This window comes from Aethina tumida, chromosome 1, assembly GCF_024364675.1.
Source record: "Aethina tumida isolate Nest 87 chromosome 1, icAetTumi1.1, whole genome shotgun sequence".
Lineage (NCBI taxonomy): Eukaryota > Metazoa > Arthropoda > Insecta > Coleoptera > Nitidulidae > Aethina > Aethina tumida.
The window spans coordinates 49,558,020-49,576,676 of NC_065435.1; the positions used below are offsets into that span (position 1 = coordinate 49,558,020).

Sequence of the window (18,657 nt, forward strand, 5' to 3'; positions counted from 1 at the left end):
GAAATTGATTGCACTACTTTCCGCATTCACTTAACATTTAGGGCATTCAATCATTCCGAACATGAATTCGCGATATTGAAAATATTTTGCATAGCATCGACAGCACACGTCGGCCTATTTAACACATGTATGCTTTTCATTCGTCGCGGCTCTGCGAATGACAGCGCCTGAATTTTAATGTGCACATTTAATTTGATGGGACAAAAAGCTATTTTAAAGGGCCCGGTAGAAATACGTAATTTAATTATTTACCAAAGAATAAATGACAATGACTCGGCTTAACAGAACAAGACACAACTATAAAGATATAAAAGATAAACGTGAATCCTTGGGATGGAGCATTCCTTAATAAAGGAAATAAAGCTCCATCAACGGAAATGGCTTGTCAGTTTTTCGTTCTGGCAAAAAAGCCGGCAAAACGTTGGCTTCAACAAGAACAGTTATTAAAAGGAAATTTGTCAAGGAATAACGCAGTACGCTACAGATGACGGTCTTTTATGTCGCAGGGGACGAGGGAAAAAGTCGAGATCGGTATTTATTAAACTTTTAACAGTTTTAACAGGCTGTTTTTTTATTGTTTTATGAATTGCGCTTTATGTTGTTTAATTGTTTTTCATTTTACAACTATAATTACTATGCCGTTTAATAAATGTCGTTATTGTTGTGGCTAGAATGATATTACAGTATGCTCATTTTTTAATTGCCTTTTAACATTGTAGAACTAAAAACAATTTGATTTGTCAACATATATTTTGCAAAAAAGTGAGCAGTCAATTTTATTTTTTCATGAAGTTGAAGCAGTATTGGTAAAAACGTTTTGTTTTGTAACGTTTAACTAGATTATTTAATTTCAAATAAACCTAATTATAAATAAAAAAAAATGTAAAAAATTGTTGAAAAATTACTCTAAGTATTTTTTTGGTATTTTTTCTACATTACAGTAAAAGGAAGAATCAATCCACACATTTTAAATGAATCGATATCAGGAAAAAGTCAATTTATTCTCTAAAAATAAAAATGCCTCTACATAGATATACAGTATCGGACAAAATTAGAGCGACTTTCTTTTTGTTTAAATGCAAAACAATATATGCTTACAAGACTTACAAGATTTTTGTTTCATTAAATTTCCAATAATTTTTTTGCTGTCCAGTTCTTATACCCTTGAGCGAAAAGAAGTCTTGCTTTTTGATTCTTTTTTGAAAGACATCTTTGTTGTTATAACTTTCTGAGATCTTCCTGAATTATAGGCCACAATAATTTTATTTTTTAAATCCGCCACAAATGTTGACCACAGGCATTGTGACTGAAAAATACTCGTCACTTCAATTTTGTCGCGTACGTTTTTTTTTTGGTTTTTAGAAATAATTGTATAAAAATAGTTTCTCTCTTACTGAATGTGAAAAAAGTGTGAAACGCTTTCAATACAAAATGTGATTCATGACAAGAACTAACCAACCAACTTGATTTTACGATGTTAAACAGAAGACCAACTGTTTGGAAGATGCTGATCATGCAGACGATCAGCAACAAATGTTTAATAACAAGTCGCTGCCACATCGGTCAAATCTTGTTTTATTTTTCGTAATTTTTGAACTGCCACCATATATTTTTCTTCCAAATTCGTTTAAATCCGGCACTTTTGAATACGGTCTTGCCAGGTCAGTCGTTCATTTCTCCGTTATCAATGCACACAAAATCAATTCTCTTAATCAGCTTTTGCTCTCCAAAGCGTGCTTTATTAAAGCCAACTGTATCCATTGTAGCAGTTATCCCGGCGCTTGTTCCATTGTGCCCATAGGTCCGACACAAAAGTTCACATCTCTCGCACAATGGACGAAAATTTAATCTAACCCATTGCGACAACAATAAATATCTCGTGCCTCCTGCCTCGCCCATCTTCCGCGTAGACAAAAGTGCAACAATGGGCACCCTGCAACCGTGCTGTCCCACCTCGCCATTGTTGCGGACGCGCGCCCACCACCATCATATCTGCAACTGTTCCATCGTCCACAAGGTCCGCAACGGTGCACCTGGGAAAAGTGACCTGGCACAAGTCAGATTCAACTCACAAAAATGATGGATTTAGTCGCCTCACTTCTATTCGCAGCCACTCTTAATTAGTAACTGGAAAAAAGCGACGACGGGCGACGATTGTGTGTGTCGGGGTGCCCGTTGACGAATGGGGTTCAGTTCTTCTAATAATTTATTGTTCGCACACGTTGTGCTTGAGGAATGTCTCCATTTTTTTTTTCGCGTCGTTCGGCCCAGGCATGTTGCGTGTTCGTGTCGGAATTGGATTAAATGCGATTTTTTTTTAATTAGTGGAATTTATTGTACGGGTTGGATATGGGACTTGCATAATTCGAGTGTTTAGATTTTTAATCACGTAGCTCGTTGCTTTTTCTGCGTTAATATTACTGCAGCACATTTTTATTTTGGTTAGATTCAAGATTGGAATTAATTAATTGCACGGTTCAACGTAACATGAAATATTTTAGTGGAGTTTTCGTCGCATTTAATAAACTAAAATAAATTATGGGGGTTTATATATACGAGGAGTTCAACATTTTTATCCAAAATTCTTTTTTTAGATGTTTTGTGTAGAAAATCTTAATACCAAAATCTAAATAAACTTGCCACATTACTGACATCGACCAAACACATAAACTCTTGAAAAAACTATTTAATTTACTAATTAATTAATATTAAACCACACAATTACTACCATTAAATTAAGAGTCTACTAATTTTGTCAGTATATAATTTTGATAGTGTTATTTAAATAAATTTATATATTTTTTTATTTGTTTTAGGTATGTCTACTGTCTAGGTCTATTTTACACCCCTGCGACTCGGTTGTTAAACCTAAAAATCACGTATGTAAATAGTCACAGTATTGCCACAATGTTTTTTGGCCTATTACTTCTTATACATTATTATTTAACAATTCAAATATCTTCCTTGTTTAATTACAATAAAATTTCAGATAAATATTAATAGAAATAATGTTATTAACATTAAAGATTTTTTAAGTCATTTTCCCAAATTATTTTTAATAGCCTTTTTGGGGGTTAAACATTTTTTTCACTGTATTTTGTTATTAAAATTTTACACTCAAATTAACACTGGCTATATCGTTAAGAAGAGTTTATCCACTATTTGAGAAACATCCTGTAGTTTAAGTTTTATTTTAATGCCTCCTGACTTTATGTAGCAGAATTTTTGATAAAAATTGTAACAAAGAAAAAACATACTGTATTTGAAAATGTCCTAAACGAATTTGTGTTCGTTAAAGTTGGACGAAAACTGCAGATTTTACTCTAAAATTTATCACCCAATTAAAAAATTAATTGCTCGAAAACGCGAGCTAAACTCGCAAAATCCTTTTGGGGATCGTTTGTTGAATGCCTTAACTACCAACACTTTTCCGTCAAATTTTGTTGAACTGTTTCATGTACTTTTGGCAACGTTTTATAGACGTAGTTTTAAAAGTTGTCGTGCATAGTGTGTTTTTTATTTTGTGGTGGTATCCAATTACAGATGTTGTACATAATTATATTTTACATAGAAGGCAGCTGAATAATAATTCACATTTAATTATTCAAAAATAACAATAAACAATTATAAAATCTCGCAGAAACAGGTTTTAATTTCCGTAATCAGTGCATATCACTGGCTATGTGCGAAATTTATTGTTTTTAACTGCTGACACATTAAATGATTCAATAAATTCGCCCACCAATTTGTAATTTGAAAGAGTTATGCTATCGATTAAACGATTTTTGCAGGACAATTACAGCACATAAAACAGAGATTGCAGCAGTAATTTATGGGGCAAGAGTCGTTTGGTTTTTTATACTTATCTTACTTATCAAGGTTACTTGTCACATTAATTATCAATTTATATTGTGTCCCACGCATTATGCAGATGCAGGAAAGAAGAATGTGGATTGTGAATTGAAATAAAACCTATCCGTAACGCAAAAAAGTGCTTTAATAAAGTTACGCCAATAATATTACAAAATCCAATATCTTCCGTTTAATAAAGTTCACAATTTATAACAACTTTCTTACAGGACGACACAGATTTCCAAGGACTAATTCAATTCAATCATGTAAATTTCTTTGCCCAGGAAATCGATTTTCGAATGGTTTTCCAAATTGGTTTTCTGAAATCTAATAAACTTGATATTTCCATATTACAGATACAGATAAAATGCGAATTCAATTAATATTGGTTTAAATATGCAATATGTGAGTTTATCTAATTACTTGTGTTAATGTTCAACCATAATATACGATAAGATTTGAGGATAAATTAATTAAATTTGCACAATTAATCTAGTTACCTACGTTTATATATTTTACTCACACAAATCATGTAATTTAATAATATAACGTAATGAAATTAATTTAATTTACCGATGTCTAAATATAGAATTCCTACATATTTGGAACCAAATATTCGGTCGTAAGCATACGGTTGATGTATTCAGGCACGCCCTGCAATATGAAATTCCTTTTTATAAAATTAATTTCGCTAAATCATTCACATTTGTCATATTTCCTTTGTGAGCACTCATCCCATATGACCTCCGGCAACAGTTTCATCTGTCATCTGAAATCCGTTACACCATAGATATTAATTTACTAGATTGTTTCATCATTAATTTACCGAATTGTTTAAGCTTTAGTTGTGATTTTTCCGCCTTGATTGCTACATTATCGAATTTATGAGGGGAGAAAACAATTAGGAATGGCCGAACTCCATCACGTCAATGTCGATTCGTTTATTCACCGCGTCGAATTCCTTCGGGGCGAATAAACAAAGTTGATTATTGGCAATGCGGTTTATGAACTCGTACACTCGAGAGACTGATTATCGGTTATTTGGCCACATTGAATTAATGCATTGAGAGACATTAACCTCCTATCATTTTATTTATCCAATGGAATCAATGTCAACGTCTTTAATCAAGCAAGCGACGTTTATTTGAATTTACATCATTAGACAATTTGTCACGGTTTCACGTTGATGTTTGTCACTTTTTCAAAATTCCCGTACGATGTCAGTTTTATTCTGAGCCATGCCGGCGTATTTAAAGTTTCCCGATCTGCCCTTGGCGTGGCACAAGTTCGCCGGACACTGTAGACGCTTCTACGGCGGACACATTGATCATCCGACCGTTGATCGAACTCCACGCAATGACAGACAACCCCGGCAGTCGGTAAGTATCGGGGTTGAAAGTACCTCCCGGTACAGAAACTAACCATCCTCCCGATTCTCAGCAGGTCAGACGTTCAATTCACGACGAGTACCCGGATTGGAGTGGATTGACGAACTTCATTCCGCCCGAAAACATCAAAATGTCATTGACACGGGGCGAAAAGGTAAAAGAATCTTTCAGTAAGGCGGACAACTCCGTGCATGATTTTCAATTTGGGAACAAAGATACAAGACATAAAGTTGGATCGAAATTCTTATTGAGTAAATTCAATTTACTAGTAGAAAAAGTGTCATCAAACTTCAAAAAAAATGGTGGAGTCTTTTCCAATTCTAACGAATTCTCTCAAACTAACCTTGAAGATGACGTTAGAGGGAAACGTTCCATGAGAAAAATGGTATCTCTGAAAAAATCGCGGAAAAGTCAGGACATGTTTTCGAAACATGACATACACATCGGAAGCAGTCAAACCGGATTGAAGCTCGCACCCAATTACTTTGTCAGCAAATTTAATACGCTAAAAGACAAAGTGTCTTCTAGCAAGAAAACCGACAGGTTGGGAAATAATCTTTACAAGCCAGTTGAGAAAGATTCCAACTTTAAATTTGCCAAAGGAAAGAGACATACTATTAAGTATTCCGTGCACCGTGATTTACAGAGAAAATCGTCTAAAAAACAAAAAAATCGTAGGGCAACTAGCTCAAGGCACGATTTGCTGTTTGAGAATGGGCAGCTCAGATACAAGCTTGGAAATTCGACATTATTTATTACCAAACAGATTCCTGTAAATGCAATGATTGCCAAACCCAAAAAGAGCAAGAAGGTCGAAGTCCTATTTAAAAGACATCAGGTGGGCTCAACGATGTTCTCCCCACTAAAAAATTCTCAACACAAAATGCAGTGCTCTAAACGTTCAAATTGATCTACAGAGAAATGTTCAATTCAAGAAGATCTAACGTTATATTTTTTCGGTTATTTGTTGTGATAACGTCTATGTGTTTACTAAATTAAATGTATTTTCTTTAATGCCTTGTTTTTTATTGTATACCAATGCGATTCATGTATTTAATAGTCCCGAAACCACAAATTACAAAAAATTAACTTCCGATATGAGTTAGGAAAGGGAAATCGATTGATTGAATAACTTGGGAACACACAAAAAGGTAAATTCATAAGCCCTAACAAACCGGCCGCATAAATGAATTACGTCTTTCGGAGCCAATAACGGATGCCGACCACGTTTTCTTTTCTATCTGGTCCTGCAGATATATTCCCCTTTTATATATGAACACGCTGAATGGGATGATGTGGCCGTTGGATAAATGGGCCCGGCCGCAGTGTCGCTTTCATTCGTGGGCCCTCAGATATTACCGCATTTCTCGGTTTTAAAGGCTGATGGATTGTTACGGGACATCTTTCATAACACACGAGACTGGAGACCTTATCTCTCTGTTTTGCCTTTTGTTCGGCCATTAATTGTCCGTAATATTAGTTTGGTCACGAATGAGGAAGGCTGTTCCTGGAACAGACTGTTTTGGGGACACGTTGTTTTACTGACATTTAGTCGGGTCAGTTTCAAACAATTTGTCAAGAAGAAGTGGGAGGGGGGTCACTAATTTAGGGTTATCACTGACTACTCATGTGGCTTACAGTTTTCTGCAGTTGAATTCCTGAATGTTTTTTTAGGTTAAGAGACAGATTTAACAATATATTATTGAAGTTAATGTCATACATTTCAGAATTAATATCTGGTTTTTATGTTCCACGCCAAGATTATATTAATCCAGATAGAATAAACAGTTTGAAATTATCGATTGATTAAAATCAATTAAACGTTTCTCATTTCATTACAGTATAATTAATTGTTGATTATTGCGAACTAATTTAAATAAATACTATGATATCCTATGCAAATTACGCTAATTAACATACTTTTCTTGAACTTATAAGGAAATAATAAAAATCCAAGCGATCTTTTTACGATTCGTATAAGGAAATTACAATATTTTATGTTCAACTGAAAACCGGTTAAGGAAATAAAAATTCAAACCTAATTTACTAAACTAAATACTTAAAAGTCTTTTTCACCGTTAACAGAAGGAAATTCTTATAAATTTTTAAATTTATTCCATGGTTGTGCCTCTATAAAACTTTCGCCACCCCCTCCCCCTTCGAGTTTTCGTGAAAGTCGTTGTCCATTATCGTATCAAAATTCGAAACTCTTTCAACAAAAATCACGTACAGAATTACGCAACCGAAAATCGTTTCCGTAAGCCCCTCATAAAACAGGAATAATAAACTTACAGATTTAGTAACAGTCTTAAAGTTTCGTCGCGTCCACGACGAACCCGTTGATAGGTTTAAACAACCTTACTCGACAGTTAAACTCGCGCATTTATTTAATTTCGTAGCTTGTCGCTATTTCGAGGAGGATTCGTGTCAAAGGCGTTGCTGAAATGACGACTTTATTATCACCGGAGGGACGTGGAAACAAATTTCAGTGTTTTCACGACCTGCGGCTTTATAGGCCTCGCGCGTTTAATTTTTATGGATGCGTTGAACGGCTCCGGGAACCGGGCACGATTATTTGATTGAATCCATAAGTAAAATAACGAATATTTCGCGCGACACACTCCGTCGACTAACAATGAATTGGATGCCGTGCTGCTCGACGTCGCGGGATTTGCGTCCAAATTGGACGGGTTGTTGCAGCCAGGATCCGGTCGCTGCTGATACAATGCAAATCTGCGCCCGGGTTCGAGTTTATTTCAGCGGAATTCGTATTCGGTGTAATATTTCTGGAGGAATGCATCCGAGGCCGTAACGTAATACGGGAGACTCGCTCCAAAATTTAATATAGACGCAACGTCAGGTATTCGCCCCGGAGGAAATTATAACGTTGGAGGAGGCTGCGGAACTGTGAAAACAGATTCGGATGTCGGGACGACGTATTGTTCGCACATTGCGTTCATCGAGTTACCAGTTTATGTTTAATTTGTCTGGTTGTTTAATGGTCTGATCGTGCGACGTTTGTTCCTGAGGTTTTTTTTTTAAATTAATTCCCATTCCCAAGTTACGATATTAAGTTTTACATTCACGTTTACAATTAAATACCTTATTGTTTATTTCCAGATTTACATTTTCTCTTTGTTTTAAATTAAAATATGTTCTTACAATTGGTTTCAGATGGTTAATATTGTTTAATAGTAAAAGATTTCTTTTTTGTTTGAAAACGTATATTATTTAAAAATATTTCCATACGTTTTATATTTATGTTTAGAAAATATATCTTATTGTTAATGTCGAGATTTCTATTTTCTCCTTGCCTTGTTGATGTTATAAATAATGGGGAATATACAGTTGGTCTAAGTTGCAACTCAACTCGATTTGAGTGAATAAGAACTCAAAATAGAGTTAAGAAAAAATGCTGTTCTGTTGTTTTCTCTATCATCCCTTTGAGGTGTACCAAAAGAAAAAATGTTAATAGAGTATTTTTTGAAAAAATAAATTCTTCATTGAATTGCTTCTTCAAATGTTTGGGCAAATTTCATATACATGGAGTTGGTCTAATTAAGTTCTATTTGTTCTAATGTAATATTTTAAATAACTCTCAAAGTATATTACAAATTATAATTATTTTTCTGAAAACTCGTATTAGTGTAATTTAATTTTTTTAACGAAAATGTTACATTTATAACTATATCCTTTTTTATGTTTATATATTTCTTATAATAAATGTGTTATTAGATTTGAGTTTTGTTCACGTTTTTCGATTTATTAATAGAATTCTTGTAAGTTTATGTATTATTTATGTTTAGAAAATATATATTATTGTTGGTTTCGAGGTTTCCATTCTCACTTTGTTTTAATAGTTAAAAATAATTGTGAATACACAGTGTTGCCATTCTCACAACAGTTTATTTAAAAATCAACTTTAATTAAGAATAATTTAAAATATTGATAAGAAAGAGAGAGAGAGAAAGTGAGTTCTATGGATATTATAAAAATTGTTTATATTCTACCAGTGCGTGATTTAAGAATTCTCTTAATTATAAATTCATATTAAAGTGTTAAAAAAGGCTCACTAAAAAATAATAATTAATAATAATTCCCTTATACAAATTTTAATCAATATTATTAATAAAAAACAAATTATTATTGAAAAAAAATCAACGAAAACAAGATTATGAACTAAAATAATTAATATAATAATATAGAAAGCAAATAATAATATAGAAAAAGTTTTTTTGTGACGAATAACAGGACCTCTCCAAGTTTTCTCAATGGTTTACAAACAAGAACAAACTTAGAAACGGATTACTAATAAAAAATAAGAAAAAATTCTAAGGAAAATGTATCAGTGTAATTTAGAATATTATTTTTCCCATTTTATAAAAATATTATAGATGTTTTTAATAAATATATATTTGCAACTATATTTTTAGTTTTGTTAATTTATGTATTTTTTAATAATAAACTGTCTGAGTTCAGTCTAACAACTCCGCCCATGATCTTGATCAACAAATAACATAATTATCAAGATATAATTAGGATAATTATATTAAATATCAATATGATTATCAACAGATCCAATGTAATATGTATATTTGCTGACATTAATATAATAAATCCAGTTAAAATACTAAATAAAAAAATGTGGCTAAAATCTTCGAACATTTACAATCACGAAAAAATAGTAACGTCCCTCGTTCAGTATTTACTGTTCAATATTACTTCCGCTTCGGTCGGATTATCCCTGTGGAAAACTGTGGCTTTTCGGACTAAACTATTTTTCTCCGAAGTGAGATTTCGGTTCGGAAAGTTTTGCGAAGGAACTTGGGGGCAACTTAAACTTGTTTAAAATACGACCGCTTGTTTTGAGTTCGACGATTTGAAGCGGGGCTACTTGAGAACTGCCAAATTAAAATCTCACCCCCCATCGCCTGTCCCCCCGTACTATTGGAATATTTTAGTGCGATACTTTGCCGAGTTTGTGGAAGTTAAATGGAGATGTTGGTGCGGGAATTGTTCGTTTGACATTCAGAAAATTGTAAATTACAAGACTATTAATAATTTATGATCCGCTTGGAATAATAACCGGCGAGAACAGGTGTTTATGGCTTGCATGAACTTAAAAAAATGAACATATTAAACAGTTTGTTTGTGCAAATTCGATAAATACCAACTGAACTGTTGGTAATTACGTTACAGGTTTCTATTGGAAATTGAACCGACAGTAAACACCCGACAACGAAGTTTTGATTGATGGACGTTTGTCGATAGGTTGAAATGTCGGGCCATTGACAATGAATGATAATTTCGTAGCTACACGTATGATACATTCGAAATCCGTCTAATTGTGATGTTAATGACCTTTTCTATGGCTGCATGCAGCTAAATATTTTTTTATGGTAATAAAATTGCGTTTGGACCGGTAATTCCAGCCGCATACGTGTATAATTATCAATTCACCCGATCGATCAATCTAATCACGTTTCGCGGATTTTTTCGTCGCTATAATTGGATTTATAAGCAGCGCACAAGAAACTCTGTTTCAATAAAGCCCATATTTGATTTGACTGCCGCAGGCCGCGAATTCGAGACATTGTAAGTATTGCAAATAGAATCGATTTATTATAATTGGGGTATTCATTTAAATATTATTACCGCAAATATTGCGGTCATGTTGTATTTGTGCAATTCAATTAATTAATTATCGAATCGACGATCGAAGATCATTATGCGCAGTCTTTTAAACTTGCACATATCATTACGAATTATTTATATTAATTAAAATATCGATTTGAAAAACTCGCATGAAGCCAAGTTTGACCTGTAATTGCCGTGGGAATTGTTATTAATAGAGCGTGCGATGCCGGTTCATGTAACCAATTACATTTGAACTGTGCATTTTAAATTCCGTAACAAATCAGCCGCCGTTTTAAGGTCCAGTATCGGTGTCTCGTGTTGATGCGACGAAAGTTCCAGTTTATTCGTGGCGTCCGCGGTTTAGTTACGAGTACGTCAAAGCACACAAATTCATAAATAATTCAGCATGGCGACCCGAACATGTTTAGATGTTATTATCCATAAGGGCTCCGGGCATTGTCCGATTTATGTTGGCCTGTGCATCAATGCAACAGAACATTTCAATTGTGGTTCTTGGCCACTGTGTGCTCGCCTGTTTTACGATACGGACGGACATTGTTTAATGCCGTTTATCGGCGGTGGGAAATGTTGCCATTGTAAGTTGTGGGATTGTGTTCGAACGGGAAAGTTTTCAACCCCGATTAATTAGGGGGCCGACAAAAGAATTTATCTCCATTGTTTTTACATAACAATATTCGTGTGTGGCAATTCCACACAACGTTGTCAATATTCTAATTACATTTAATTCGTAGTCACGTACCAGACGGTAATGGACTCTCTAATGGCTTGCTACATGTAAGTGAACCCCTGGTAAAAGGTGTAATTACTGCACGGGACTAATTTCAGTTCAAAGGGTCCCCCCAACCGAGAAATTGCCGAGAAAACCCTCCAATCGATCACCGATAAAATTATCTCGATACCATTTAATTTAGTTACAATTCAGTTCCTCTCACAAACGCACAACTAATAAATATGCAAGAAAGAATAATTTTAATGAATAATCTGTTCCATGGTACAGGTGAACATTAGCATTCTCAAGGCTTCCCATGAACGGAAATTATGATATTGCGGCGACAGGTGCAAGCCAGTCTTTTGAAGCAGCGCTTGGTCTCATTTGAATGAATATGCATATTGCATTGCGAACGAACCTATTGATTCGCTCGCGAGCTTATTTGTCCTGAAAAACTGACTTCAACGTCAACAACTTCCTTATTTATATTTCACGTCTATCACTAAAGCCAGGCTTTTATACCTTACGTGTCTGCAGGTTTTTGCGGTTAACACTTACACTGACTTCCCCCCTTTTCTGGCAAGTAAAGTTAAGCTCATCTACTGCGCTAACCTCGAACAAACACACTTCATCATAATTTTAAAATTCTCCTGTCGGCAATTCGTTACATCGCTGGCAGTACTGCTGGGGGTTCGAGTCCAATGTAAATCGTCTTGGGGAACGCCTAGACAGGTGATAAAACCTTACAAGTCCCACCTCACGAAGCCCCATGATTAATACGTACTTATTCTAAGAAAATGAACTTTTTAAATCGAACGAAACCATTATTTTGTCAACGAACTCCGATTATGTTGTCTTCGGTTTCTCGTGTTTATATGCACGCCATATGGTTAAATTAAAAAAGTAAGAGAGAGACTCCATTAACGGACGTATTTCTTAATTAATAACAATAAATCAGGTCCCAATTAATGAATTAAGTTTTTAATTCGTGCGGAATGTTAATTCGATCGCAGTCGTTACGAATTAAATAACTTAATATTCAATTTTGGCAAAGTAACACCGTATAATTGCTGCGACTGCCAATTAGTGCTCTCAAGTTATTGCGCCGATTTGATAAATTCTACTGTCTCCTTAATTACGGTTTTCAAGTTTCCACAAATATTTTGCTTAATTTCAATTTGGGGTTGTTCACTTTCGCTTGTTAAGTGTTAATTTATTTATTTAAAAAATACCGACAGTAAGTATTATTTTGTTTGTAATTATTATTGACATCAAAAAATTCAAAGTATGGTTTTTGTGAGTAAAATTGTATTTTTAAAAAACCTCCTGGTTATTAATATTGTTTGAAAGGCTAAAAATATTTTTTGTTTAAAAATATTATAATATTTAAAAATATATCTTATTGTTAATCTCTGTCCTTCAGTTGAAAACTTATTTATTATTTAAGTCAATTTTAATTAATGATTTTTTAAAATAATGAATACTAAAATATCCAGACAGCCTCAAGTAATGATTTGGAGTAAAATCTCAAAAATATCTCAGTTTATCAAACACTTATTTAATGCATTAATCTAAAATCAGGTTAATTCTTAGTGCCAACATTCTCCATAGATTATACTAAGTTTGGAACAGCGAATTGGAATAAATTCATCATCCATAGTCACACTCTTTTATGAATTAATTTTATCAAGTGATGGTCAAATGGAATAAATTAGTCATCCATAGTCACACTCTTTTATGAATTAATTTTATCAAGTAATGGTTTGGAATAAAATCTCAAAAATATCTGAAAATATTAAAGAGTGATTTAACGCATTAGTTTAGAATCAGTTTAATTCTTAGTGTCAACATTCTCCATAGATAATACAAAGTGTGGAACAATCAAATGGACTACATTCATTATCCTTAGTCACACTCTCTTATGAATTAATTTTATCAAGTAATGGTTTCTACTAAAATCACAAAAATATCAGACAGTGATTTAAAGCATTAGTCTAGAATCAGTTTAATTCTTAGTGTCAACATTCTCCATGGATAATACAAAGTGTGGAACAGCCAAATGGAATAAATTCATCATCCTTAGTCACACTCTCTTATGAATTAATTTTATCAAGTAATTGTTTGGATTAAAATATCAAAAATATCAAAAAATATTAGACAGTGATTTAAAGCATTAGTTTAGAATCAGTTTAATTTTTAGTGCCAACATTCTCCTTAGAAAATATAAAGTGTGGAACAGCCAAATAGAATAAATTCATCATACATAGTTACACTCTTTTATGAATTAATCTTATCAAGTAATGGTTTGGAATAAAATCTCAAAAATATCTGAGAATATTAAAGAGTGATTTAACGCATTAGTTTAGAATCAGTTTAATTCTTAGTGTCAACATTCTCCATAGATAATACAAAGTGTGGAACAGCCAAATGGAATAAATTCATCATCCTTAGTCACACTCTCTTATGAATTAATTTTATCAAGTAATTGTTTGGATTAAAATATCAAAAATATCAAAAAATATTAGACAGTGATTTAAAGCATTAGTTTAGAATCAGTTTAATTTTTAGTGCCAACATTCTCCTTAGAAAATATAAAGTGTGGAACAGCCAAATAGAATAAATTCATCATACATAGTTACACTCTTTTATGAATTAATCTTATCAAGTAATGGTTTGGAATAAAATCTCAAAAATATCTGAGAATATTAAAGAGTGATTTAACGCATTAGTTTAGAATCAGTTTAATTCTTAGTGTCAACATTCTCCATAGATAATACAAAGTGTGGAACAGCTAAATGGACTACATTCATTATCCTTAGTCACACTCTCTTATGAATTAATTTTATCAAGTAATGGTTTCTACTAAAATCACAAAAATATCAGGCAGTGATTTAAAGCATTAGTCTAGAGTCAGTTTAATTCTTAGTGTCAACATTCTCCATAGATAATACAAACTGTGGAACAGCAAAATGGAATAAATTCATCATCCTTAGTCACACTCTCTCATGAATTAATTTTATCAAGTATGGTTTCGACTAAAATCTTAAAAATATCAAAAATATCAAACAGGGATTTAAAGCATTAGTCTAGAATCAGTTTAATTTTTAATGCCAACATTCTCCTTAGAAAATATAAAATGTGGAACAGCCAAATGATATAAATTCATCATCTATAATCGCACTCTCCTATGAATTAATTTTATAAAGTAATGGTTTAGACTAAAATCTCAAAAATATATGAGAATACCATAGAGTGATTAACGTATTAGTCTAGTCCATACTAAATAGGTCACAATTTATATATTTAGGAATACAATAAACAATAATGTAAATGAAAAATAGTCAATTGGTGTCTTTGAAAAATTTGTCGTAGTCATTGATTTATAAACGACGCCGGTTGTAAAATAAACGACATACAACAAGGAAGTACATATATGTATATTTTTTAATTAACCATAGAAAGCGTTTCTATAAACATTTTATGGCCGTGCCTAATTTCGCGCAAAATTTACTTTCGCCTCGGACCGAAAGGCCGTCATTATTGCAAAAGTTGGAGCGATCGGTAACAAAAGTAAAATATTTGTTGTGCTCGGACGTCGATTAATTAAACGTTAATTTGATGGAGGCGCACGAAGCGAACGCCTTAATGGCGTCGGGAACGACACGTAGCAATTGCGGCTTTATCACGATCCGGCGAAGTAAAACAAACCCGGGGTCCCGCAAAAAGGATTGTAAACAAAAAGTACGCGCAGCCATCCTCTTTTAATCAGGACCCCGAGATCACGAGCCAATTGTCTGATGATGGTCGGGCGTGTTTTAATTGAGATTCCGCGTAAAACCAACCTCCGTCGACACGAAATCGCACGGGTGTACCGGCCCTCTTCGCAAAAGGTCACATCCCGACTGGAAACGAGACGATTTCCTTTTATTTCGGCCAACAAGTCTAATGGAATTTGCGAACGCTGTGAAAATTAACTCGTGGATCGGCACATTGTTCCGTTCCTGGCCGGTGTGCACACCGTGATTCGATTGCTTCGCAGCCGAGACCACTAATTATTCATTCGTCCTGCACTTGCCTATGTCAGGATTCATTTGTGTGCCGGCGATGTCTTTGCATAGCTGATCATTTGTCATCATCAGATTCGACGACTAACTGAAACAAAATACAATGCATGCGGACAATGGATTCAACGAATACGTGTAAATAAAGGAACATAGAAAATAGAAAAGGAAGGTACAGTTGTACACTCGTCCATATGAGGACAAAAAGTAATTAAATTTTGAAGGATTTTGTTCTATACATATTTGTAAAGTTTTTGTATGTGTTAAACTGATGTAAAGCAGGCACAGTTCAGCATTCCTTTTTCTTTTGTTGTGCTTAAGGGATTCTTGCATTCATGCGGAGGCGTGCAAGTTTTAGTCGTATAAGTGAGTTTGATAGAGGGCGACTTACTAACTTAAAAGACGCAGGACTCGTTCATGTAAATTGCCAGTTGGATGAACCGGAGTCTGGAATTGTTGGATCTGAACGATGTAAGAGAGGTTTAGGAATATCTTCTTCTTAGACTTCTTTGTGTTTACTTGTAAAACTATCAGTGGTTTATTGAAGACTGCTTCTTACACTGTGATGTCTTCATAGAATCCTGTTTTTAGGGACTTCTTTCTTATCGTTCTCAAATTGGAATAGTGTAGAGAACAACAGTTTGGATTATGGAGTGGAATGAATTTATCTTTAGACTTTGTTTTGTCATGAATGATGGGCGAGTACTTGTCAGAAGGCACTTCAGAAATAAGTTAGCAAACCAGCCATACAGCCAGGAAAGGGTCCTAATTTAACTTTATACCCTTTTCAATTAAATTTTCCAACTATATATATATATATATATATATATATATATATATATATATGATAGATTAGCGACTGTTAATCTGTCTTTTTAGTTTGATTAAAACACTAAATTCACAATAATACGCTTTATTACAACAAACGTACTTTAACCTTCGACATCTAAAGCTTGACTGCTCGGTTCTTTCTTAAGAACTGCCCCGATTATTAAATGTAAACAAATACTTCAGATTTGCTTATGAAACAAAACTAGTCTAAATAGATGTGAGCACGTCGCATCGGTCCATCGGTGAAGGTGATGACGTAAGCTAACACGGCCTTCCTGACATGTGGGGCGTCCTCGCACCTTCCGCAGTTTTGCAAAGATTCACCTGACACCGGTAATCTGTAAACATTATAACAGCAGTACAAGCTCAAAATATATTCGAAGAACTAAGTCTAAACCTTATTTCATTTAACAAAATAGACTGTTATGTGGCACAGTTAACAACCACTAGAAGCACAGAGGCGGCTCAACCATCAACAGGTCTGTTACACCCATGACTCTCAAGTGCTATCAAAAGATACCATATTCTAGCCAGGAGCTCAGAGGCGGTTCAACCACTACCAGGTCTATTACCCGCTTGTCTCACAGACACAGAACACAACAATCTAAGCCTGCAGAGCAGGGACCTTAAACATAGCCTGCCGAGCAGGGACCTTTAAACATAGCCTGCAAAGTAGGGACCTTAAACATAGCCTGCAAAGTAGGGACCTCAAACATAGCCTGCGACGCAGGGACCTTAAAAATAGCCTGCCGAGCAGGGACCTTAATCATAGCCTACTAAGCAGGGACCTTCACATATAGCCTGATACACAGGGACCTTAAACAGCCTACTAAGCAGGGACCTTTACACACATTCACACATCAATCTTATTAAATAAATCTATATCCATCATACCTTATAGAATTTCTGTATCTGGCCAGGTTCGTAACTGTTCATGCGCTGCTGTTGTAGTTCTACCTCGGCTGCCAATCCTTCGGAGTGCGTACCTCTCATTAGGTAAACAATGCGTTACCTCAAAGGGTCCGTGATACTTTGGTTTCAACTTTCCTCTATTCGACAGCTAATAGCGACATCTAATCCTAACGAACTTGCTTCTGTATGTAGTTCGGTTGACAATTCCAGATCAAAAATGTTGAAAATAGGATAAGAAGTCAATCGTACATTTTCACATTTATATGTCCATTCAAAAGATTTTCCCTCACGTAACAGTGCAGATATCGGTGCTGTTAAAGTTGCAAAGTTTTTCACAAGATGTCTAAAATATCCAGCCAGTCCTTTTTCGATCACACCTAAATATTTCACAGATGTTTGTAAAAAGTTACATTTTTGTATATTTAAGGGCGTCAATGTTCTTTCTTAAATTCTTATGACATTCTTGAATGGGTCGAGCAGGGCACAACACATCATCAACATCATCAAGAGTTTATGAGATCAAACGGCATTCGGTTGTTCTTTTATTTCTTTCGTAACCCACTCGTCCATTCCTGACAAATTCAAGTCATATTCCTCAAATGCAATTTCTAAATCTTACAAGTCGAAACTGCGCTGCAGCCACACTTAAACCTTCTGCGCAGTCATCTTCAATGTTGCTTGAGTAGTTTGGGCGTTGGCCATTGTCGATAAAATTTCCATGTTTTGTTTTTGGAATCTGTTGTTACTTTCTTGCTGCTAGTCTCTCTCCGATGCACTTTCGGTAATGTTCACAACGTTCGGACTCACTGCGCGTTTGTGTTTTTCACTATTGTCTGCCATTGTTCGTTCACAAAGAAACACAAAAAAAAATTTATTTTTTTAGGTCCTTTCTTCCGGAAATAATTCACGAGAAGATATCCTTTATCCCACTTCTGATGATAGATTAGCGACTGTTAATCTGTCTTTTTAGTTTGATTAAAACACTAAATTCACAATAATACGCTTTATTACAACAAACGTACTTTAACCTTCGACATCTAAAGCTTGACTGCTCGGTTCTTTCTTAAGAACTGCCCCGATTATTAAATGTAAACAAATACTTCAGATTTGCTTATGAAACAAAACTAGTCTAAATAGATGTGAGCACGTCGCATCGGTCCATCGGTGAAGGTGATGACGTAAGCTAACATATATATATATATATATAATAATTCGATGTAAATTTGTTGCCACAGCTATAATATCT

At 34.3% G+C, this 18,657-nt stretch overlaps 2 protein-coding genes across 5 annotated transcripts in view; both read left to right on the plus strand.

The window, feature by feature from the left end:
• LOC109595822 (neogenin) overlaps nucleotides 1-18,657 on the plus strand; it is an 89,225-nt gene that overhangs the window by 26,011 nt on the left and 44,557 nt on the right. The window lies entirely within an intron of this gene.
• LOC109595831 (uncharacterized) lies at nucleotides 5,000-6,254 on the plus strand. 2 transcript variants are annotated; one of them, XM_020011261.2, is made up of 2 exons: nucleotides 5,000-5,231; nucleotides 5,293-6,254. In XM_020011261.2, exons 1-2 carry the CDS (start codon nucleotides 5,091-5,093, stop codon nucleotides 6,148-6,150), a joined length of 999 nt encoding a protein of 332 aa, XP_019866820.2. In that variant the 5' UTR covers nucleotides 5,000-5,090; the 3' UTR covers nucleotides 6,151-6,254. The 2 variants fall into 2 exon arrangements, with proteins under 2 accessions (XP_019866820.2, XP_019866827.2); XM_020011268.2 differs by having other exon boundaries at nucleotides 5,296-6,254.